At 38.3% G+C, this 25,000-nt stretch overlaps 1 protein-coding gene across 4 annotated transcripts in view; it reads right to left on the bottom strand.

The window, feature by feature from the left end:
* LOC133623070 (serine/threonine-protein phosphatase 2B catalytic subunit gamma isoform-like) overlaps positions 1–25,000 on the bottom strand; it is a 90,716-nt gene that overhangs the window by 14,569 nt on the left and 51,147 nt on the right. For all 4 annotated transcript variants that reach the window (XR_009817844.1, XM_061986012.2, XM_061986013.2 and 1 more), the window contains exons 5-12: positions 17,692–17,837; positions 16,757–16,896; positions 13,037–13,114; positions 12,860–12,954; positions 12,648–12,773; positions 10,154–10,231; positions 8,319–8,403; positions 5,601–5,698 (exon numbers count right to left, since the gene is read on the bottom strand). Coding sequence is in view for 3 of the 4 variants with exons in the window: in XM_061986012.2 (XP_061841996.1) it covers positions 5,601–5,698; positions 8,319–8,403; positions 10,154–10,231; positions 12,648–12,773; positions 12,860–12,954; positions 13,037–13,114; positions 16,757–16,896; positions 17,692–17,837 (846 nt within the window). In the remaining variant the exon portion in view is untranslated. The remainder of the gene's footprint in view (positions 1–5,600; positions 5,699–8,318; positions 8,404–10,153; positions 10,232–12,647; positions 12,774–12,859; positions 12,955–13,036; positions 13,115–16,756; positions 16,897–17,691; positions 17,838–25,000) is intronic.

The raw sequence follows: 25,000 nt of genomic DNA, 5'->3' as shown, positions 1-25,000 counted from the left end.
CCCGGGAGATTTCCGGGGGAGGCACTGAAATCCGGGAGGGTCGGCAAGTATGCAGCTGAGCCGCATCAGAGTGGTCAAAGAGCTACTGGTATAGGCCAACATTCATGTCACACGTCTGTTTATAGAGTAAATGCATTTTCAGCAGTTTTGATGATAACATGGAAACAGTTGGTGGGAGTGAAAAGGATGACCAGGGTGTATTCAAACAAAACATGTGCAACCTATCTGAGCCACAGAATGACTGTAGTAATATGGCTCTTCCTACTGATGATATGTTTACCACTACCATCTGCTCCTCCTCTGCCATTAGTTGAAGTATTGTCACTGCCACTGAGGTTGTGACATGGCATACACTGCAAAAACTAAAATCTAAGTAAGATTAAAATATCTCAAATAAGTGTGATATTTGCTTATTTTCTGTCTGATAAGATAATTATTCTAACTAAGCAGATTTTATGTTAGTGTTTTACTTGTTTTCAGGGTTTTGGTCCTAAATGATCTCAGTAAGATATTACAGCTTGTTGCTGAGATTTGATGACCTATATTGAGTAAAACATGCTTGAAACTAGAATATCAACTGTTGCAAAGCTGTGTCATTAACACTCACAAGTATAAAACTACTTTTTTAAAGTAATAATTTCTTATTTCAAGCACGAAAAAGAAAAATCATGACTTTGACACAATTGTGTCTCATATTAAAACGGATGACAGCCAAATGGACTTTGCGGTTTTATTTTCAATGAAACAATAGAAAATACGTACTCATATAGTAGTACAGTTGTTTTTTAAGGTATTTTGGGGTTCATTGAGGTTAGCTAATTTTACTTGTTTTGGAAAGTATTGACAAGTCAAATTTTCTTGTTCTATTGGCAGATAATTTTGCTTAGTTCAAATAAAATACCCCTAATTTTTGTTTTGTTTTTCCTTGTTTTTGAACACTGACTTTTTGCAGTGCGCTTTGGCCGTGTTGAGTAGTACTGTACATCCCGGTTCCAGCAGTAAACTGCATTGTACCGTAGTGTGAACGCACGTATGCACACTAAAGATGTAGGGAAGTGTCTAAATTGAGAAATAAGACTGGAAACAATCCACAAAGACCATTGCAGTTTGTCTTACGGAATTAAAGGCATCAATGTTCTCGACTAAGGCTATGTCATCGCTAACACGCATATTTCAATATTGCATTGTTGGTTTTTGTTTTTGAAAATTCCGTCCAGATTGGAGAGTTTAAAAAAACTCCAGTGTCAACGTTTGTGTGTGGATGAGCAGTTTGGTTAGTTACTGGTTTTAAACCTCATTTAAATGCAGAAACTAGTGAAATTTTTTGTGCAGCAGTGGATATTCAAAATCATTCATGATGTTTTCTGGGCTGCATGTAAGTTTGTGCGAATTTCAAGATAATGCACACGTCATTCATTGTACATGGAACAACGTTGATGAACACACCACTTATTTAACTGTGGTTGTCAGATTAGGTGAAATGTGCATGACAGCTGCTGAATGTGTTTTTATGTGGACAGAAAATGTGTGTGAGTATGGATAAAACCTAACTATACATGACTAAGGAAATGCTCCCCAATCTGTTTCCACGGACTGTCATTTTACAGTTATGTAAGCCGAAACACTTTCATGTGTTGTACAACTGGTTAACGTATGAATTCAGGGTGCGAGATAATAGAAAATCAGCATTCACAGGTCAGTAAACCTGCACTACAAAAACTGAAATCTAAGTAAGATGAAATATCTCAAATAAGGGTGATATTTGCTTATTTTCTGTCTGATAAGATAATTCTTCTCCCTAAGCAGATTTTATGTTAGAGTGTTTTACTTGTTTTAAGGGTTTTGGTCCTAAATGATCTCAGTAAGATATTACAGCTGAGATTTGATGACCTATATTGAGTAAAACATGCTTGAAACTAGAATATCAACTGTTGCAAAGCTGTGTCATCAACACTCACAAGTATAAAACTACTTTTTCAAAGTAAAAATGTCTTATTTCAAGCATGAAATAAAAAATCATGACTTTGACACAATTGTGAAATAGTTCATGCACATTCAGATAAATTCTTCAAAATTACAATTAAAAAAATTTGGCCGAGGGCCGAGCTATAAAAAAAAAAAAAAAAAATATATATATATATATATATATATATATATATATATATATATATATATATATATATATATATATATATATATATATATATATATCGTATTTTTCGGAGTATAAGTCGCACCGGCCAAAAATGCACAATAAAGAAGGAAAAAAACATATATAAGTTGCATTGGAGTATAAGTCGCATTTTTTGGGGAAATGTATTTGATAAAACCCAACAGCAAGAATAGACATTTGAAAGGCAATTTAAAATAAATAAAGAATAGTGAACAACAGGCTGAATAAGTGTACGTTATATGAGGCATACATAACCAACTGAGAACGTGCCTGGTATGTTAACGTAACATATTATGGTAAGAGTCATTCAAATAACTATAACATATAGAACATGCTATATGTTTACCAAACAATCTGTCACTCCTAATTGCTAAATCCCATGAAATCTTATACGTCTCGTCTCTTACGTGAATGAGCTAAATAATATTATTTGATATTTTACGGTAATGTGTTAATAATTTCACACATAAGTCGCTCCTGAGTATAAGTCGCAACCCCGGCCAATCTATGAAAAAAAATGCGACTTATAGTCCGAAAAATAGGGTATATATAGTCCTTGCGCACTAATTGACTGAAAGAGCACGCACTTGGCGCGACGATGTCATGTTATCCATGGAAAAATGCATTTTTAGACCATATGATTTGCCGAGCGGCGAGTAGACCCCGAGAGTAACAAGCGGTTGCCTTGTTGCCTTTCCATTAAGAAAAATAAACTAGTTTTTAGTGTAAGTTTGCTGGTTTCAAGAAATGTAATGTCAAGCGCATATCATTATGTCAAGATAATGGCACTAGCGTTTACTTAATTTAAGAACATTTTTCAACATATTGAGCAAAAAGGTATCATATTTGTTTTTTCTATCAAGAAAGGTGCACTTGTTATTAGTGAGAATATACTTATTTTAAGGTATTTTGGGGTTAATTGAAGTTAGCAAATTTTACTTGTTTTGGAAAGTCTTGACAAGCCAAATTTTCTTGTTCTATTGGTAGATAATTTTGCTTGGTTCAAGTAAAATACCCCTAATTTTTTTTTTGTTCGTTTTTGAACACAGACTTTTTGCAGTGTGAACTGAATGAAATATATATTTTTAAATAATTCACAATCAATAGCTTTCTCCAGATTTGACTAGTCCGGCTGGTCTGAAAAAAAGTACTCACGGACAATGAGTTCATCTGAGAGGTCTTTAGCATGACATCCAACATGTTCTCTGCGGGCGAGACTAGGCACTGACCTTTAGATCAGAGGGTCAGCTGTTACTTCCAAGGGATGGCTGACCTCTTAGTAACTTCAAAATGGAAGGCTTTTATTTGATCCCCCCGACATGTCTACCCCATGTGTGGGTGCTTCTTGTGGTAGGCATGGGGGGCATCGATCCAACACCCTTCAAAGCTACTGGCAGGACGGGGAAGCTCTGCTGACGTCACTCTTGTTGCGCGGGTCAACTCATCAAGCAGTGTACAAATCAACTATTGTAAATTGCCTCAGTGTTAAAAAATCTGTGAAATATTTTACACATTTCCAAAATATGTTTTGGTCAAATCTCTGAAGTTTGTATTACAATAAAGAAGGCTAAAATGTAAGATATCTGTGACACAATTCACCTTTGTACTACATTGATTCCTACTATATTCAAGTGCACTTTTCTTGGTAGAAAAAAAAATAAATGAGACCTTTTTTCTCAATATGTTGAAAAATATTCTTAAATTAAGTATATATATATATATATATATATATATATATATATATAAATATATAAAAGTCTCCTGATGATTGAGGGTACCCCCCCTCATGAAACAGGCTTGTAGAGATGAAATAGTCTTGTGATTTTTTCCCCACACATACATATATATATATATATATATATATATATATATCCCGGCCCCCAGCCAAATTTTTTTTTATTGTAATTTTGAAGAATATATCTGAATGTGCATGAACTATTTCTGTTCAAAATAGTTAGAAATGTCACATGTGAAATGTTTAAATATTAACTGTCCGTTTATTGTACTGTGCCAACTGTACTACTATATGAGTACGTATTTTCTATTGTTTCATTGAAAATAAAACAGCAAAGTCCATTTGGCTGTCATCCATTTTAATTATGAGACACAATTGTGTCAAAGTCATGATTTTTTTGTTCATGCTTGAAGTAAGAAATTATTACTTTAAAAAAGTAGTTTTATACTTGTGAGTGTTGATGACACAGCTTTGCAACAGTTGATATTCTAGTTTCAAGCATGTTTTACTCAATATAGGTCATCAAATCTCAGCAACAAGCGGTAATATCTTACTGAGATCATTTAGGACCACTTGTACAATATGAATGGACTTTTTTTTTTAAAGAACTCAAACAGATTGTGTTTGACAAAACTTATCATATTATAACTTGTAAACAAAATCTTAAGACCAGGCGAAAATGACAAGTATTCACATGTTGCACTGGTGCATTGTAACCAGATTGTAGGGAAAGCAGCAAAAACAAAAAGAAGAAACAGAATCAGGACACACAAAAATAGAAAGTAGAAAATGAAAACAGGCTATTCATTTACTATCAACAGTTTAAGACCATAACGTTAAAAAGTCCACAGCTGGCTTTCAAGTAATTGTCGTCAATTGTTCACTTTGAACGTAGTACTGTAGGATTGCAAGGATGTTTCGAATGTGCCATTGCTGCACAGCTTTGACGTAGGGGGACAGTGGTTTTAGACTTGTTAAGAGATTCTTTTGAGAATATCGGATCCAAAAAGGCAAGTCATATATCCAAAATATGTCACCTGGGTCAAGCCAGAGGACAGTCTGAAGATATGGGACCGTACCTCAATCCATATTTAGGCTCAGACTGATGCTGACTGCAGTTTAATAATCAACGTATGACAGCATCTGCCAGAGAAGGGTTAAAGATGGAACTTCAGGTTGTGCAGTAGCATCAATTGACAGGTCTGTGAAGATGTATCAGGCTTGGTCTCTTGTTAAAAGACACAGATGCCTGCAGTAACAGCTCAACATGACCAGACAAAAACCGAGGCTCTACTTGAATCCACCAGCGCTAAGTGTGAATACTTGTTCATTTTAAGATTTTGCTTAGGACTGTAAAGAGAAGTGTAAGTGGAGTACAAATTTGGCATTTTAAAACGGATCAAAGTGGTGCGCTCATTTTACAGGTCATTTTCTATCACCATGCTTACATTTTTTAACAAGTACAGTGTGATATCTTTATCATGACTATGAATTTATTGACTCAACAGAGATACCACTCTGTGCCATCTGTAGGCATGAGTGGATATGGATACCAAACACAACAAAAAAACAAACACACTTAGTAACAAAGTAGTGAGGGGACATTATGGGGAATGAATAGTCACCCAAAACAAATGCAGCTAGTAAGAAGGCACAAAAGAGGAAGCAGACTGCAGACAAAAGCACACTTACCGGTTTGTAAGGTCTGCTTGCCACCTGACAGTACTCCCACGGGAAGCGTTCCGGTCGGAGTCAGGCCTTTGAGAGTTAATACATTTTCACTCTCCTCCCTGGAGACACAAAACAAAATAGAAAGGTGCACATTTATTACATTATGGCTGCAGATAGAAGAAACAATTAATGGCTATGAGGTTGTTTTGCAATAGAGTCTAAATCAAGGGCTAACAATCCATGTGACACTTAGAAGCATAATAGATCATGTGGAAGGCAATTGTTTAATTCTAAGTTAATTGCATTAAAAATTGTGTGTTTAAAGGCCATTCCATCAAATCAGTTCCATTTGCGACACCGGGAAATGAATGTATTATAAAATCACTGTAAAATATACTTTAGATTTTTCTAATTGAATATTTTATTTATAAAAAAAATATATATATATATATATATATATATATATATATATATATATATATATATATATATATATATATATATATATATATATATATATATATTGCTTAGATTAAACTACCTTGAAGTACTTGTTGATTGTGCCAGCTTTCTATAATTTCAATTGACCAGGAAATAATTATTTCAATGCTTCTGAAATGTTGTACTTTTTACATGTGTTACTCCTCCTCCCAACTTTACTTCAATTTCAAGAAAACCAAGTTGAAAGCAACTAGTTAAAACTATTTGAAATTCACACTAAAGTTGTGTACCTGGGTTTTGATTCAGTTCTGTTACCCTACACACTATTCCCTCTAAAACATGTCGAATATTCTACAAGTCACATGGTCTCTATAATCAATCATACTTCAACCATGACTCAGGAGGCTTAAATTGTAACTAAATTATCATGTTTAGTCATTAGGAACCTTGTACTAATATTAAATAAAGTTGCCTGAGATGGGTCAATTCATATTTTTGATAGTATAATATGTCATATTAAAAGTAATAGGACTGAGATGTTTATTTTGAGTTACAACAAGCAAATTGTACATTAATGCTGGAATAATCCATAAATTGCACAATATACATTTATAGTAGGGATGTATTGGTATTGTAAATACCGCGGTATTAAAATTCTCACAATAATGCCGTGATGTGTGATGGTAAACGACAACTAGGAGTACACCTGCCAGTGTACATTTTTTCTTACATTATTGAGTGAGCCAGCCTGAGAAGCAAATCAAATTTCACATAATCCCCTAAGCAGTCCAGCTCAGTAAAAGATGGCAGGAAACACAGAGGACCAGAACGGAAAGCTCAAGCTAGTGGATCCTCCAGCAAAGTTAAAACCAAACGTCTGGACGCATTTTGGCTTCGCAGTTAAGAAGAAAAGAAGAAGAAAACGTGACGGACATGCAAAGAACAGTTGGCAGATATTGCCAGACCACGATCGTCTACAACTCCGGAAATACAAGCAACATAAGAAGTCACTTGATTCATTATCACAGGAAAACAGATTGACACAAAACCAAGATGTCAGGCATGCCAAACATCAATTAAGTTTTCTTCATGACAGCATGTTTACAATGTCAGTTAAAGACAATAAACGGAAAAGTTGTTTACGTTTGCCTGTTACTTGAAACATTTTCCCAGTTCTTTGCACTTTGAAAATACATCTTGGTAGTAATAAACAGGGTTACGCTCCAGCCACCCCCGTGACCCCGAGAGGGACAAGCGGTAGAAAATGGATGAATGAGCATTAGGTTTGTGTTTATTTATAGTGTGTTTTCCACGCTAAGGCATTTTTTACAAGTTGTCTTTTTTTTTTTTTGACATTACTGCAATAATATCATACTGTGGCCTTAATACCATGATAATATTGTACCGTGAGATTTTGATATTGTTACATCCCGTATTTACAGTAACGTACACTACCATATCTCATATTCCTAGCCAAATATAGGCAGAAGAGAATATTGACAAAAAAGGTTTAGAATTCGACCAGTTGATTTGTTAGAATAATTGTATCTAAATTATCACAAAAACGTGTTTCAATGAGTTCCCAGCAAGAAGCAAAAACATGTCTTTGAACCTACCAAGAAGGCTTGTAAAACTCCACTGTGTAGGATGGGAAGCAACATGAATGTGTTCTGTTTTCTTTCATGTATTGAAATCAACAGAAATATATTGTTTTAACCCAAGGACTACAAAGCGGAGACAAGGCAGGATCTGCCCAAGTTCCAGACACCGCTTTTTTTGAACTCTTTTACGAACCTCTTTTTTGAAGTCTTTTTACAAACCATTCTTTGAACTGTTTTACGACCTTTTCTGTGAAGTGTTTACGACCTTTTCTTTTGAACTGTTCTGTAACCAAAGGCAACGCTGTTAACGACCCACGTCCCTTTGAAAGCAGCTGTTGCCATGTGGTCAAGGAAAGTCCAAATAAAGGAGGAGGCGTACAATCTTTCGCCAGAGCATGCGGAGACACTGTACAAGGGCACAGTGTCCAGGCGACTCTCCTCAAATTGAGCCAAATTGAATTCTGACTCTGTTTAATTATTTGCTTCTTGTCTTGTTAAATAGATGTCATTAATGTTTAAACCTGACATGATTTTTTTTGCACTTGTTAAAAAAAATTAAAATAGCAGGACTCACAACGCAAATCCAAGCAGAGGACAAAACTAACATGACAGTTTTGAAAAGCTCCACTTCTCACAAGCCCCAGACACACAGGAGTGTAACATCACACAGAAGCACAAGGAGAAAACACAGTCAGACCTGAGTACTGAGAAGACCCGAGCCATTTTCCCCACTGCACGGATCTTGTTGCGGATGACCTCCTTACGCATTGCTGTGGTGCCACCTGGAAAAAAACAGCACATCGCTGTCACACCAAAATACCTGTATTCATTTCACCAATGTGGGGAAGTTAATGCATTCTTAAAGAAAGGATTTATTTGAGGTTTCAAACAATGGTTTGATATAGGGATGTTCGATAATACCGATAAATGCTTTAAAAAAGTAATATCGCAAATTATCGGTATCGGTTTCAGGATTATCGGTATCGGTTTCCGAAAGTAAAATTTGTGACTTTCTAAAATGCCGCTGTGTACACGGACGCAGGAAGATGTACAGAGTGCCAAATTAATCCTTGAAGGCGCTGCCTTTGCGTACTGGCCCAGTCACATAATATCTACGGCTTGACACACGCACTCGCGAATGCATGCATACTTGGTCAACAGCCATACAGGTCACACTGAGGGTGGCCGTATAAACAACTTTAACACTGTTACAAATATGCACCACACTGTGAACCCACACCAAACAAGAATGACAAACACAATTCGGGAGAACATCCACACCGTAACACAACAAAAACACAACAGAACAAATCCCCAGAACCCCTTGCAAATGCTTGTTTTCATTCAGAAAAATCTACCTCTCACACGTGATGACAAGGAGAGAAAGAATTAGCCCACTCTTTGAGCTTAATCTGTTGCACAAATAGACTAACAGTCTGGACTGAGTGAAGCAGTTTTATTTATGTTTTGTGCCTTTTTTTCCCCATGCACTTTAAAGGATGGCTGTGTTTTATACTAGTCTAGACTGAAGCAGTTTTATTAATGTTCATGCACTTTAAAGGATGGCTGTGTTTTCTACTAGTCTAGACTGAAGCATTTTTTTATTTTTGTGCCAGGGCAGATTGAACCCAGTTTATAGTATACTCTGGATTGAAGCTGTGTGCCTTCATTGTTTTTGTAGCTGTTGTTTTGAGGCATGTTTAAAAAAAAAAAAAAAAAAAAGCACTTTGTGAAAGTCAAAGTTAACAGTGTTTCCCATAGTTGTAGTGGGTATCAGGATTATTTCAGGGAGAGTTGCTGCTGTTTTGAGGCATTTTCAAAAAAATAATTCACTTTGTGATTTTAATAATAAATATGGCAGTGCCATGTTGGCACTTTTTTCCATAACTTGAGTTGATTTATTTTGGAAAACCTTGTTACATTGTTTAATGCATCCAGCGGGGCATCACAACAAAATTAGGCATAATAATGTGTTAATTCCACGACTGAATATATCGGTATCGGTTGATATCGGTATCGGTAATTAAGAGTTGGACAATATCGGAATATCGGATATCGGCAAAAAAGCCATTATCGGACATCCCTAGTTTGATGGCATGGTAACTATTCTCTGACGGAACAAGCACATATTTATACAAGTTTAGAAAACAAAACAAACACTGCTTAATACTAATTTTAAGTGATGTAATTAACATAAAGTGTTCACATCTCAGAATGTTATATAACAATGTTCTCGCCGTGTTGGTATTCGTCATAGAGTTGACCTAAATTGCGACCCTTAAAATGCCTGCTTAGTAATCAAAACCTGCTAATATATTCAACTGCTGAGATTGTTTGGTCGATGGCTAGGTTCTGTTGTCTACTGTCGGTGTCAGCACTGTCTATTGACTGGTGATCTGTCCAGGGTGTACCCCAGCTCTCACCTGGCTGTTGTTAAATTTTCAATTTTGACAGATTAGCACACTCGACTGAACATATCTAGGTTGCTGTGACTGGGAAGTTGTGTTCTTACATCATTTGGGGCTAGCTTACCTTCATAGAGATCGTCTCCCTCTGACATGAGCTCATCGTCAGAGCAAATGTTGAGCACATTCACCAACATCTCTGTCACTGTGGGGAGAGTAAACATTTAAACATCTGCTTGGGGTTGGTTTGATCCCAACCTCCTAACTCTATCAAAAAAAAAAAACAAGCAATAAAGCCCCATCGGTTTTCATGTTAATGTTTCAAAAAAGGGACGGCGTTGCTCGGTTGGTAAAGCAGCCGTGCCAGCAACCAGAGGGATCCTGGTTCGATCCCCGGCTAGTCACGTTCGTTGGGTTCTTGAGCATCAGTGTGTGAATGTGTGTGTGAATGGGTGGATGTGGAAATAATGTCAAAGCGCTTTGAGTACCTTGAAGGTAGAAAAGCGCTATACAAGTATAACCCATTTACCATAAAAAGAAAGTCCCAACTAGGGATGTCCCGATCCGATATTTGAGTCGGATCGGCTGCCGATATTTGCCAAAAATTGCGTATCGGCAAGGCATTGGAAAATGCAGATCCAGATCCAGTTTTAAAAAAAACTCTGGTCCGTGTTTTCCAACGCACCGATTTAAATAATACATTCCACTTTTCTGCTGCTCCGTATATTCCGTTCCGCATTTTCCAGCACACCTTCAACACATACACAGGTCTGTGGATTCTCACGCAGTTGCTTTTAGCTGCTGGCATTACACGACAGGCTCTTCTCACTCTTTCCTGTGTCTCCCTCTCACAGACAGCAAGTGCACCTTCTTACACATGTCACATACTGTCACGTCATACGTCACATACTGTCACGTCATACGTCACATACGTATACGTCCTCCACGAGCAGAGAGGTAGCAGCATGGCTAACGATAGCTGTGATGCTAGCGCAGCCGTGCGAGCAACACTCCCTCTAAGGTGCTCGCCTGTGCAATTGCGCACTGTTTAAGCGTCCTCTGCGCATAGCAAATCTATGCCACGCACAAAATCAAATAAAAAAATAAGCGCATAACAATTTTCGACACACGGACACGACAGAGAAAACAGTTTTCGTCATCATTGTTCAAATATTGTGACGTCTGTCGAGACGCTTATCTCCATTCGATGCCACACGCTCACACCATCAAAATGCCGAGGCAAAAATTTCCACATCAACACCGTATGAAAAAATTAGTGATTTTTTTAGTTGTGATTTCCTTCTCTGCATGAAAGTTTAAAAGTAGCATATATTAATGCAGTATGAAGAAGAATGTTTTAATGTAGACATGCAAGCCTTGAAAGAAAATTTTGAAAATCAAGACTACATTTCCTGCAAATGGGTGCATTTCTACCCTATATTTTAACTTTAGATTTATTCTCATATCAAACTCTTTTGGCTGTCTTTTTGACACTTACATCCGGCGCCCCCCTCCACACCCTGGATTATAAATAATGTAAATAATTCAATGTGATTATCTTGTGTGATGACTGTATTATGATGATAGTATATATCTGATAGTATATATCTGTATCATGAATCAATTTAAGTGGACCCCGACTTAAACAAGTTGAAAAACTTATTGGGGTGTTACCATTTAGTGGTCAATTGTACGGAATATGTACTTCACTGTGCAACCTACTAATAAAAGTCTCAATCAATCAATCAAAACACATAGAATCATCATACTGCTGTGATTATATGCATCAAGTGTTCATTCAAGACTAAGGCAAAATATTGAGATATATATTGTGTATCGCAATATGGCCTTAAAATATCGCAATATTAAAAAAAGGCCATATCGCCCAGCCCTAGTTCAATGATGCCATTTCTGTTTGTCATGTATAATTTTGTCTATTTTGTGTTTATCCTTGAATGAACAGGTCAGTTTCTTGTTACCAACCATTGTGTATTATTCAAACTCCCCTAATTCAGCTGGCTAGTTGTTATCAAGAGTACTAAAACCCTTTTCAACATGATTCTGACAACTAAGTAGGCTAAATAACTTTAAACTTTAATACATGATCGGATAGGCCAGTATTGGTCAGTATCGGTATCGGTCAGTATCGGTATCGGATCGGAAATGCAAAAACCTGGATCGGGACATCCCTAGTCCCAACCATACCTCCCTAACTGCCACTTTGTAGTGAGATTAATAACTACTTTATATTATAGTCTCAAATATGAGATTTTCTTAGCATATTCCTGTTATTTGTTGTTTTTAACGTTTAAAAGTATTTTTTTTTGTTCAGTCATTGTCCTCAACTTAATGTCAGCATGCAATTGGCGTAAATGATGTGATTATATTTCATGTATTTGCTAATTCTTTGACAAAACAAAAAATCACTGTTGTTATTGAAAGTCATGTTATTTAAGCAAGTCTCTTCAGCAAGAACCCTGTCAAGAATAAATTGAAGTTGCCAGGGCCGATACACATTTTGAGTATCCTGTGGAAATCAGGGGTTAAACTAATCAAAGTTTTTTTTAATTGTAGTACAAACTCAAGCATGTTACTATTTTTCTAAACAACAAAAGTCATACCTTTCTCCCCGACAAAAGGCAAAGACCATGTGAAGACGTCCATAAAATTGGGCAACCAGTAAGGGTGGGGGGAACAGTTGAACTGTCTGATATTCATCACGTTGTTCTCATATTTTAATACGGCAGCTGCAGCGAGAGATCACACAGAAAAGAAAGTCCAGGGATTAAAACACGTCGGGGAATAAAATAAAACCCTTCCAAGATCAACAAACCTTTGTTGTTGTAAACATCAAGGTAATTTGGAGCTGAAAAGATTGTGATTAATGAAGGGAAGCCAGTAGTTTGACTTTTTCTGTACATCCGATATCTATTGGGCCACAAAACAAAAAACTCAACAGACATTTTACAAACCATGGACATTTTGTCAGTAAAAATCCAAACTAACTTACCCTGCATCTTGTGCTTCATGGGCTCTAATTACTGACAACAAGTTATTATTTACCAAAAAGTCACAGACAGCAGAGTAACTGCAAAGAGAGAAAAACGAGACATAAATCAATCTTGCTTAAATATTGAGCTCGAACTATTTTATCAGGCTACTATTACTTGTCCAGGCACACATATGGTATTGTTCAAAAGTTCACCACTAAATCAGTTATCCAAGGCTAAATGACAAAGTGTGTATGTCGTGCTCCGGTTAAGAATATTACATACACTAATACCAGGAGAGAATGACCTATTGATTATAAGCATTTACTTGAAGTGTTTTTTCTATTCTCTAATTCAAACTGGGTTAACATGATATGTTCAGGTTCAAATACATGCGTACAACCCCAGTAATTATTGGTTAAGCTACAAAGTTCATTCACGCTTTGAAATTGTCAATTTTGGAGCGATTCTGATCAGAGCCCTCCCAGTCCATTGTGATATAAACCTTCACTGTGGACAGTAACACTTATATGATGAGTACTTCTTGTAACTGCTGTAACAACTGCAGTCAATTGTGTGATTATTAACAGGCAGTTAAACAGGGCTGGGCATTGTCCAGTAAAAAGTCAACATGGAACCTACCCCAGCACTTATTACATGATTTTGGTGACTGTATGTATATTTCAGCCTGTATGTACAATTCTGCCATATGTAAATAAATAAAACACACACACACACACACACACACACACACACACTTACTTGACATTTCAGAAATCAACATTAATCACCAAGCACCACCATTTACCACACCAAATTGACCATTTGTCTAATGATTACAAAACGTAAAGGATATCTGTATTACATGATTGGTAAAATGTAGGGGTGTAACGATTCGTTTTAACAGTGATTTGATTCGATTCAGAATTTGTGGTTGCCGATGCGATTCAGGTATGACATCATTTTTTTAAGAAGATAAGATCCGAAATGTTTCAATGAGTTGAAATCGATTCAGTAACTTTTAACAGTGACTGTGAAATAAATAGTGGATACTGGACACTGCAGGTCAAATTCTCTATGTTCCAGCCATTTCTTGTAAGGAAATAAAGTATAAATGATTTATGGACACAAACAAGAAAGTAAACAACAATTAATGGCTCATTTTCAATTTTCCAAAAAGTACAGTAACCAACATTTTAACAGTAGATGTACCTGCTACTTCTGCTGTTGTTTTTCCAACATAAAATAACACAGTATCAAAAATAAAGTTCAACCAACATCTCTTCAGGTTAATTGAGCAGTGGCTTGACCTGCTGCTACTCTCATTTTAATAAACAGCTACAATAGCAGGGAAAAGTCACAACAAATACAAACGCCACAACAAAAATAACATAAAGCCATAACACAGCAACTTTAAGCCAAAACAAGACAATACAAAGACGGAATGGAAGTGTAAGCGGACAAGTTTCGGCGACCCACCGACTTCCTGAGACGAAAGTTAAAAAAAGTGTAACGAACAAAGTTGGAATAGTAAGTGAAGTGTGACCACTTTTTTTAGTCATAAATAACGGATTTTACTTTTTCAATGATACTATTATACTATATTCACAAAGTCGGTCTGTCGCCGTAACTTGCTCCGTTTTTTGGCTTAAAGTTGTGTTGCGGCTTTATAGCATTGTGTTGTGTTGTTTGTATTTGTTGTGGCTTTTGCAATCATGCTGTAGTTGAACGTTGTTGTGTTGTAATTTATAATGTTGTCTCATGTTTGCATTTGTTGTGACCTTTCTCAGCCACCGTAGCTATCCCCCATTTTGATGATGGTGATGACGCCACCGACGGGCAGACAAGACTTGAATGTTAGTGTTAAACTGCATACAAAGTCTACAGTTCTTAAAGGGGAACATTATCACAATTTCAGAAGGGTTAAAACCATTAAAAATCAGTTCCCAGTGGCTTATTTTATTTTTCGAAGTTTTTTTCAAAATTTTACCCATCAGACAATATCCCTAAAAAAAGCTTCAAAGTGCCTGATTTTAACCATCGTTATATACACCCGTCCATTTTCCTGTGACGTCACATAGTGAAGCCAACACAAACAAACATGGCGCATAGAACAGCAAGCTATAGCGACATTAGCTCGGATTCAGACTCGGATTTCAGCGGCTTAAGCGATTCAACAGATTACGCATGTATTGAAACGGATGGTTGTAGTGTGGAGGCAGGTAGCGAAAACGAAATTGAAGAAGAAACTGAAGCTATTGAGCCATATCGGTTTGAACCGTATGCAAGCGAAACCGACGAAAACGACACGACAGCCAGCGACACGGGAGAAAGTGAGGACGAATTCGGCGATCGCCTTCTAACCGACGATTGGTATGTGTTTGTTTGGCATTAAAGGAAACTAACAACTATGAACTAGGTTTACAGTATATGAAATACATTTAGCAACAACATGCACTTTGAGAGTGCAGACAGCCCAATTTTCATCAATTAATATATTCTGTAGACCTACCCTCATCCGCGCTCTTTTCCTGAAAGCTGATCTGTCCAGTTTTGGAGTTGATGTCAGCAGGCCAGGGAAGCTAGGGTCGATATTCTCCTCTTGATCATCTTCGGTGGCATAAGGGACAGTGTGAGCCAAGACATCCAGGGGGTTTAGCTCGCTCGTCTGCGGGAAAAAACTGCCGCCATTGCTTGCCGTGCTACCGAGGCCCTTTATCCCTGAATTGCTCACACACTCCGGCAGATTCAATGGGGGTCTGGCGGCAGATTTCTTTGACTTTATCGTTGGAAATGCATCTGCTTTGAGTGTCGCAGGATATCCACACATTCTTGCCATCTCTGTCGTAGCATAGCTTTCGTCGGTAAAGTGTGCGGAACAAACGTCCAATTTCTTGCCACTTTCGCATCTTTGGGCCACTGGTGCAACTTGAATCCGTCCCTGTTCGTGTTGTTACACCCTCCGACAACACACCGACGAGGCATGATGTCTCCAAGGTACGGAAAACAGTCGAAAAAACGGAAAATAACAGAGCTCATTTGACTCGGTGTTTGAGAAAATGGTGGATTGCTTCCCGTTGTGACGTCATTGCCCCGAGGGCGAATATTAGAAAGGCGTTTAATTCGCCAAAATTCACCCATTTAGAGTTCGGAAATCGGTTAAAAAAATATATGGTCTTTTTTCTGCAACATCAAGGTATATATTGACGCTTACATAGGTCTGGTGATAATGTTCCCCTTTAAAACCAATTTTTCCTTTTTCTAGTATGGATAAAATCGATCGATTTTCTTTTAAAATTATGTTTGATCGATACCTATTTTCCGGAAGGCAAACTTGCAGAGCACAGATCGATATAGTTGAATCTAAGGAATATAAATGGATATTGTTACATCCTAAGTAAAATGTCTTCCAAAGCATATTGAGCACAACTGAAGACCGTGCTTAATGTAATTTACTGTAATGTGTAAAAATTACCCCAAGGTGATACCATTTTTTTGCCACAAGACTGTTTTGTGCTGCTAAATCTCCCAAATAACTGTCAGGTATATTATTATCTATTATGTTACATAAGTATTATATATGTAGTATGGAATAATATGTTTCCACCTTTCCCATTTTTTAGGCTACTGTGATTAACTGTACTTGATTTTTATTCTAATACAATACTGTGTATTGATTATTGGATAATTTCCGTGTCCTGACATCATATATGTTAAAGGGACTGAATGATTGATTCTACCTGAAAAAGTAGGAGCAGCCTCTGACAGAGTTATGGTTGAAGTGTTCATTTGTCTTTTCACTGCCGTAGTCTTCACCAGGGTCGGCCCAAATCAGATCACACATTGGTCCAAACGCTGGAGGCTCCTTAAATCTATCTAACTGTTTGAAAAGACAGATTTACAAATTGTGCACATACATTTGTAAATTCTGGCAATAAACACAATATCATATCACATTCTAATGCAGTGGTTCTTAACCTGGGTTCGATCGAACCCTAGGGGTTCGGTGAGTCGGGCTCAGGGGTTCGGCGGAGGTCAAAACACACCCGACTCATCGTGTAAATAAAAACTTCTCCCTATCGGCGTATTACGGATAAGCAGAAGTCAGACCGATTTGCAGGTGTGTAATTTGTTGTGAGTTTATGCACTGTGTTGGTTTTGTTGTTTGAACAAGGTGATGTTCATGCACGGTTAATTTTATGCACTAGTAAAAAAACGTGGTAACACTTTAGTATGGGGAACATATTCACCATTAATTAGTTGCTTATTAACATGCAAATTAGTAACATATTGGCTCTTAACTAGTCATTATTAAGTACTTATTAATGCCTTATTCGGCATAGCCTTATTATTAACCCTAACCCTCTAACCCTGGCCCTAATCCCCTAACCCGAACCCTAAACCTAACCAAATAACTCTAAATTCAGTCTTTGTTACTTAGAATATGTTTCCCTAGTGTCCAAAAACTCTAAATTAAGTCTTTGTTACTTAGAATATATTCCCCATACTTAAGTGTTACCAAAAACATAATAACTTTGTCTTGAATTTGAAAAAAAAGTATGGTTCGGTGACTATGCATATGAAACTGGTGGGGTTCGGTACATCCAACAAGGTTAAGAACCACTGTTCTAATGTGATCGTATGATATTGGACTATTTCACAGTATGTCACTTACTTTCCTTATGTCATCAAGGCAGTTGATTTCTGGTGAGAGCCCACCGTGGACACACAGGAACTGTTGGTTAAGCAGGGCAGCAAGCGGCAGGCAGTCAAAAGCCTCCATACAGGCATCATAGACCCTTTCTGAATACTTAATTTTACCTGTCACAAACACAGTGAGACAGCAAAAGCATGTGATTAAATGACTGCTACACTGCAAAAACTGAAATCTAAGTAAGATTAAATAACTCAAATAAGGGTGATATTTGCTTATTTTCTGTCTGATAAGATCATTCTTCTCACTAAGCAGATTTTATGTTCGAGTGTTTTACTTGTTTTAAGGGTTTTGGTCCTAAATGATCTCAGTAAGATATTACAGCTTGTTGCTGAGATTTTATGACCTATATTGAGTAAAACATGCTTGAAACTAGAATATCAAGTCTTGCAAAGCCGTGTCATCAACACTCACAAGTATAAAACTACTTTTTTAAAGTAATAATTTCTTATTTCAAGCATGCAAAAAAAAAATCATGACTTTGACACAATTGTGTCTCATAATTAAAACGGATGACAGCCAAATGGACTTTGCAGTTTTATTTTCAATGAAACAATAGAAAACACGACGTACTCATATAGTAGTACAGTTGGCACAAAACTGACATTTAATATTTAAACATTTAACATTTCTAACAATTTTGAACAGAAATAGTTCATGCATATTCAGATAAATTCTTCAAAATTACAATTAAAAAATGTTTGGCCGGGGGCCGGGCTGTATATATGTGCACTAATTGACTGAAAGAGCACGCACTTGGCGCGATGATGTCACGTTATCGATGGAAAAATGCATTTTTAGACAATATTATTTGCTTGAGCGGCTAATAGACCCCGAGAGTAACAAGCGGTTGCCTTGTTGCCTTTCCATTAAGAACAATAAATTAGTTTTTAGTATAAGTTTGCTGGTTTCAAGAAATGGAATGCCGAGCGCATATCATTATGTCAAGATAATGGCACTAGCATTTACTTCATTTAAGAATATTTTTCAACATATTGAGCAAAAAGGTCTCTTTTTTTTCTACGAAGAAAAGTGCAGTTGTTATTAGTGAGAATATACTTATTTTAAGGTATTTTTGGGTTCATTGAGGTTAGCTAATTTTACTTGTTTTGGAAAGTCTTGACAAGCCAAATTTTCTTGTTCTATTGGCAGATAATTTTGCTTAGTTCAAATAAAATAACCCTCATTTTTGTTTTTTTTCCCCTTGTTTTTGAACACTGACTTTTTGCAGTGTATACATTGACACAAACCCTGGCCTTAACCATCCGTGGGATAAACTGGAGCAAACCACAAAGCCCCAGTTGCGGTCCAGCATCAGTGACCTCTGACCTCATAAAAGGAGCATTTGGATGACTTGACAAAAAACTTCACATACACACAACATTATCAGCATCATCATCTTGTAAATAGTAGAAGAATCAAAGTTATTATAGGTGCAGAAGATAGACCAGCTATATTCACTTCCTGGTGGTTCAGTGATGGCATACATTTGTGTATGCCAATATGTCACATGCCACACACAGAAACCAAGCTGTCCATTATTGTGCAAACCATGCACACAAATTGCAACAATTGATTAGCGATGGGAGACGCTAGCGCATCAATGTTGTGCCAGAGGAGCCGGTGTGAATGACTGCCTCAGCTCATTTGCAGCAAAAGTCATAAAACTGCTTCTGTGGTATCTCTTGCACACAGCGCTGCAGATCAGATTGGGGTCAGGAGACACAAAATCATTACAGGGACAGAACAGGCAGGACAACGTCGCACAGGAAATGCCAGTTGCAATCACAGAAAATTCAAGCCCTGTATTATCGACTGTAATGTAAAACATGTATGAAATATTGATGCAATACAATGCTTGTAGATGTACAAATATTTACATATATTGCATACAGGAAGTTGCATCTTTACCCAGAAAAAACAAATTCACATGCTATACACTATGGCAGGGGTATTTAAAAATGTTTAATGACCTATGAGGGTGGGGGGATATAATAACAAATGTGTTGAATTTGCACAATTGGCCATAATGCATTTGCAAACATTAAGTCAAATAAACAAGGAATGCAAAACAAATACGTAAGGGTGTAACGGTACACAAACAATTCGGTTCGGTACGTACCTCGGTTTAGAGGTCACGGTTCGGTTCATTTTCGGTACAGTAAGAAAACAACAAAATATACATTTTTGGGTTATTTATTTACCAAATTTGCAAAATCTTCCACCAAAAATATTTTTCCTAGTGCAATATTTGATGTGAAGTAATCGGAACCTTGTATAGGTCAATAATTCATAATAACATTGATTTTGATTCAATATTAAGTTTTGAGCAATGACAGTTTGAAAGAAAAAAAAACAACTTTGTTTTATTAGTCAACATTGCAACTTTTTCTAAATTACATTTCACCTTTAAGCTTTTTTATTTCACTTTTGTTATGTTTTTGTTTATTTTAATAGTATTTTTAGAATGTGCCGTGGGCCTTTAAAACATTAGCTGTGGGCCACACTTTTGACACCCCCTGCTATAGATAATAAAAAATTAAATCTGATAAATCTATGGATAAAAAGCAGAGCCTGGCGACGCATGCGCGTTTATCATAACTCTCTCTCTCTCTCTGTCTCTGCCCCTCCCTCACCAATGCTGCTGCGCACACAATTTGTTTTGTTTTTAACCCCTTCTTAACCCTGAACGTACATTGAAAATACACACAACCCTAACTCAAAATGCCGGACATTTGAGTCATTTCAGAAACGCCGCCCTGACAGCTCCGCAAAAGAGGACATGTCCGGTGAAAAGAGGACGTATGGTCAGTCTATCGTAGCCCGTTAGCTGCTAGGATGCGTGTGTTGTGCCTCGGTGTACATTGTTTACACAACGTGTGTTACGCTACTCGTTCGGTACACCTCCGAACCGAACCGGAACCCCCGTACCGAAACGGTTCAATACAACTACACGTACCGTTACACCCCGAGAAATATGTTTAAAACAACAAACAAGCATTCTTCTGTCACTTGTTTTTGTCTTTTTTATGTCATAAATCAGACAGAGCCGCTTGTGAGGCCTTCTTGATTGATTGATTGAAACTTGTATTAGTCGATTGCACAGTACAGTACATATTCCGTACAATTGAACACTAAATGGTAACACCCGAATAAGTTTTTCAACTTGTTTAAGTCGGGGTCTCTTCATAACCTCTGGCAGAGCAGGGGCTGTATAATGTGTTTATAATAGAGATGCGCGGATAGGCAATTATTTCATCCGCAACCGCATCACAAAAGTCGTCAACCATCCGCCATCCACCCGAACTAACATTTAATCAAAACCGCACCCGCCCGCCATCCGCCACCCGCCCGTTGTTATATATCTAATATAGACGATGCAAGGCATTAGTGAGGTTATAAAGCCTTTGCCTGTTAAAGAAAGGAGACTGATCCAATGCAGCAGAGACATTCAATGTGTGCCACGCTGTCAAGGCCCAGACGCACACCAGTGCGCAATCATCTGGGAGCCGCGCTGAGCGCACCTCCAAGCGCGCTCGCGCCACTCAAACTGCTGCAGGCAGCTGCGTTCTATCTTGTTTTAACATCCTGTGGCACTCTTCTGGGATCACGGCGGACGAAACTGCTCATGCTCAGGGTGTTTGTGGAGATTCGGGGTTTTGCACAAATGTGATGCACCATGTTAGATGTCCCGGTTTTGTGACTGTCGTAGACATAAACAGCGTCGCAGCTCTTGCAAATCACGTAGCCAGCATTACTATCATCCTGATTTACAACCTCATAAAAACGAGTCCACGCTGAACTTTTCTGGCCTTTTTCCCCCTGGTCTTTAGTATTCCCTTTTTTAGTTTGTCGCGTACCACGTTTGCTGCCGGCGTTGCCATCTCTTTTTTTTTTCTTCTTCTGTTGTGGCGTGCTGCAGGTGCCTGCTCGTTTTTCGTATGTGGGTAACAACATTTAACTATGTATATATATTTCCGAATTGGTTTAACTGCCACCCGCCTGAATCTATTTAAAAAAAAATTTTTTTTTATTTCAACCGCCCGACTCCGTGGTTGTGTCTGCAAACCGCGCATCTCTAGTTTATAAGCAAGGGCGAACAGGAGATGCCAAATACATTTCTGTTTAATTATTGACAAAAAGGACCAAAGTAAAGAAGAAACAATTGTTATCATTGCTCGAAGATTAATCAAGGATCTTTGATATTCAATACATGCTAAAATGAAATTAAATCCCGCAAGTAAAAATGTAACAATAAATGGTATTAATGATAAAACTCCCAACAGTTAGCATTACCATTTTGATCTAAAATGACCGTAAAACCGTGATTCTAACCACACAACCAGAACTATTCCGTACATGAGGCGTACCGGGTTATAAGGCGCACTGTCGAGTTTTGAGAAAATGAAAGGATTTTAAGTGCGCCTTATAGTCCGAAAAATACGGGTAGTTTGTAAGAAAGTTATGCACAGATTAAAATGTTTCATTAATTTTATAGGAGCACAAGTAAGTTAGGTTAGGTTTGATAATACTGTATGTCTGTGAGGCTCCATTTAACACAAACCATTTCAATCTCCAGTTGTCACTACCTCCAAAATGTACAACAGCTCAAGAGTTTGCACTCTGATATGTAATATTCAGCCAAAATGTGTGTGTGTGGTTTTTGTAAATAAATTACAACATTAGCACTTTCAGGCCCTAAACTAAACCCCTGATTATTAATTAGTAGGGCAGTAAAATTGGACCTATGGCTGGTTGCAGTACAATTAAGGCAATATATACACTTAAAAATTGTATCTAAAATAATATACAACCGATACTTTTGATACAAATGTTAATTTTATATTACTATAGCATCTGGCTCTCACAATATCTTCTGAAAAAAAATCTGGCCCTTGGACAGCCCACTGCTGTAAATAACGCACTTTGCATTTCCTAATAAAGAAGTAGAAGTGGGTGCCACCATTTGTTTATTTTCACAGAACACAGCCGTCATAATGTCGTGAGGGAGGACAGTAGAAACCACTTTTTGTTCACCTCAGGAGTTGTCCAAGTCAAACATTGTAAGCCGGCCTCCAGGAAGTCAAACTTCAAGACTATTCTTACCATCAAACACTGATGTCTTACACTGTTGCTGTCGGTTTGGGTCTATCAACACGCTTCATAAAACTACAACTGCGTTGTGAGTCAACTACCGATCTTTGTTGCCGTATGGTGGGCGTGTCTCCCATCTCGCACTGCCCCAGATGTACTCAGGCACACATTGAACACACAGGAGAAGGGGGTGCATGGTCAAAAGACTGTATGTAGTGTACACACTGCAAAAACTGAAATCTAAGTAAGATTAAATATCTCAAATAAGGGTGATATTTGCTTATTTTCTGTCTGATAAGACAATTCTTCTCACTAAGCAGATTTTATGTTAGAGTGTTTTACTTGTTTTAAGGGTTTTGGTCCTAAATGATCTCAGTAAGATATTACAGCTTGTTGCTGAGATTGTATGACCTATATTGAGTAAAACATGCTTGAAACTAAAATATCAACTGTTGCAAAGCTGTGTCATCAACACTCACAAGTATAACATTACTTTTTAACGTAATAATTTCTTATTTCAAGCATGAAAAAAAACATTTAACATGTGACATTTCAAATAATTTTGAACAGAAATAGTTCATGCACATTCAGATAAATTCTTCAAAATTACAATTAAAAAAAATTTGGCCGGGGGCCGGGCTGTAAATATGCGCACTAATTGACTGAAAGAGCACGCACTTGGCGCGATGATGTCATGTTATCGATGGAAAAATGCATTTTTAGACCATATGATTTGCCTGTGTATGGTGAGGATGGTGTTCTGCTGACCTCGACTGCGGATGTTGTGGATCGGTGGAGAGAATACTTCGAAGACCTCCTCAATCCCACCAACACGTCTTCCTATGAGGAAGCAGTGCCTGGGGAATTCTGTGGTGGACTCTTCTATTTCTGGGGCTGAGGTTGCTGAGGTAGTTAAAAAGCTCCTCGGTGGTAAGGCCCCAGGGGTAGATGAGATCCGCCCGGAGTTCCTTAAGGCTCTGGATGCTGTGGGGCTGTCTTGGTTGACAAGACTCTGCAGCATCGCGTGGACATCGGGGGCGGTACCTCTGGATTGGCAGACCGGGGTGGTGGTTCCTCTCTTTAAGAAGGGGAACTGGAGGGTGTGTTCTAACTATCGTGGGATCACACTCCTCAGCCTTCCCGGTAAGGTCTATTCAGGTGTACTGGAGAGGAGGCTACGCCGGATAGTCGAACCTCGGATTCAGGAGGAACAGTGTGGTTTTCGTCCTGGTCGTGGAACTGTGAACCAGCTCTATACTTTCGGCAGGGTCCTTGAGGGTGCATGGGAGTTTGCCCAACCAGTCTACATGTGCTTTGTGGACTTGGAGCAGGCATTCGACCGTGTCCCTCGGGAAGTCCTGTGGGGAGTGCTCAGAGAGTATGGGGTATCGGACTGTCTGATTTTGGCGGTCCGCTCCCTGTATGATCAGTGTCAGAGCTTGGTCCGCATTGCCGGCAGTAAGTCGGACACGTTTCCAGTGAGGGTTGGACTCCGCCAAGGCTGCCCTTTGTCACCGATTCTGTTCATAATTTTTATGGACAGAATTTCTAGGCGCAGTCAAGGCGTTGAGGGGATCCGGTTTGGTGGCTGCAGGATTAGGTCTCTGCTTTTTGCAGATGATGTGGTCCTGATGGCTTCATCTGGCCAGGATCTTCAGCTCTCGCTGGATCGGTTCGCAGCCAAGTGTGAAGCGACTGGCATGAGAATCAGCACCTCCAAGTCCGAGTCCATGGTTCTCGCCCGGAAAAGGGTGGAGTGCCATCTCTGGGTTGGGGAGGAGACCCTGCCCCAAGTGGAGGAGTTCAAGTACCTCGGAGTCTTGTTCACGAGTGAGGGAAGAGTGGATCGTGAGATCGACAGGCGGATTGGTGCGGCGTCTTCAGTAATGCGGACGCTGTATCGATCCGTTGTGGTGAAGAAGGAGCTGAGCCGGTAGGCAAAGCTCTCAATTTACCGGTCGATCTACGTTCCCATCCTCACCTATGGTCATGAGCTTTGGGTTATGATCGAAAGGACAAGATCACGGGTACAAGCGGCCGAAATGAGTTTCCTCCGCCGGGTGGCAGGGCTCTCCCTTAGAGATAGGGTGAGAAGCTCTGTCATCCGGGGGAAGCTCAAAGTAAAGCCGCTGCTCCTCCACATCGAGAGGAGCCAGATGAGGTGGTTCGGGTATCT

Source organism: Nerophis lumbriciformis, linkage group LG12, assembly GCF_033978685.3.
Source record: "Nerophis lumbriciformis linkage group LG12, RoL_Nlum_v2.1, whole genome shotgun sequence".
Lineage (NCBI taxonomy): Eukaryota > Metazoa > Chordata > Actinopteri > Syngnathiformes > Syngnathidae > Nerophis > Nerophis lumbriciformis.
This window is presented reverse-complemented; position numbering and strand designations above follow the sequence as displayed.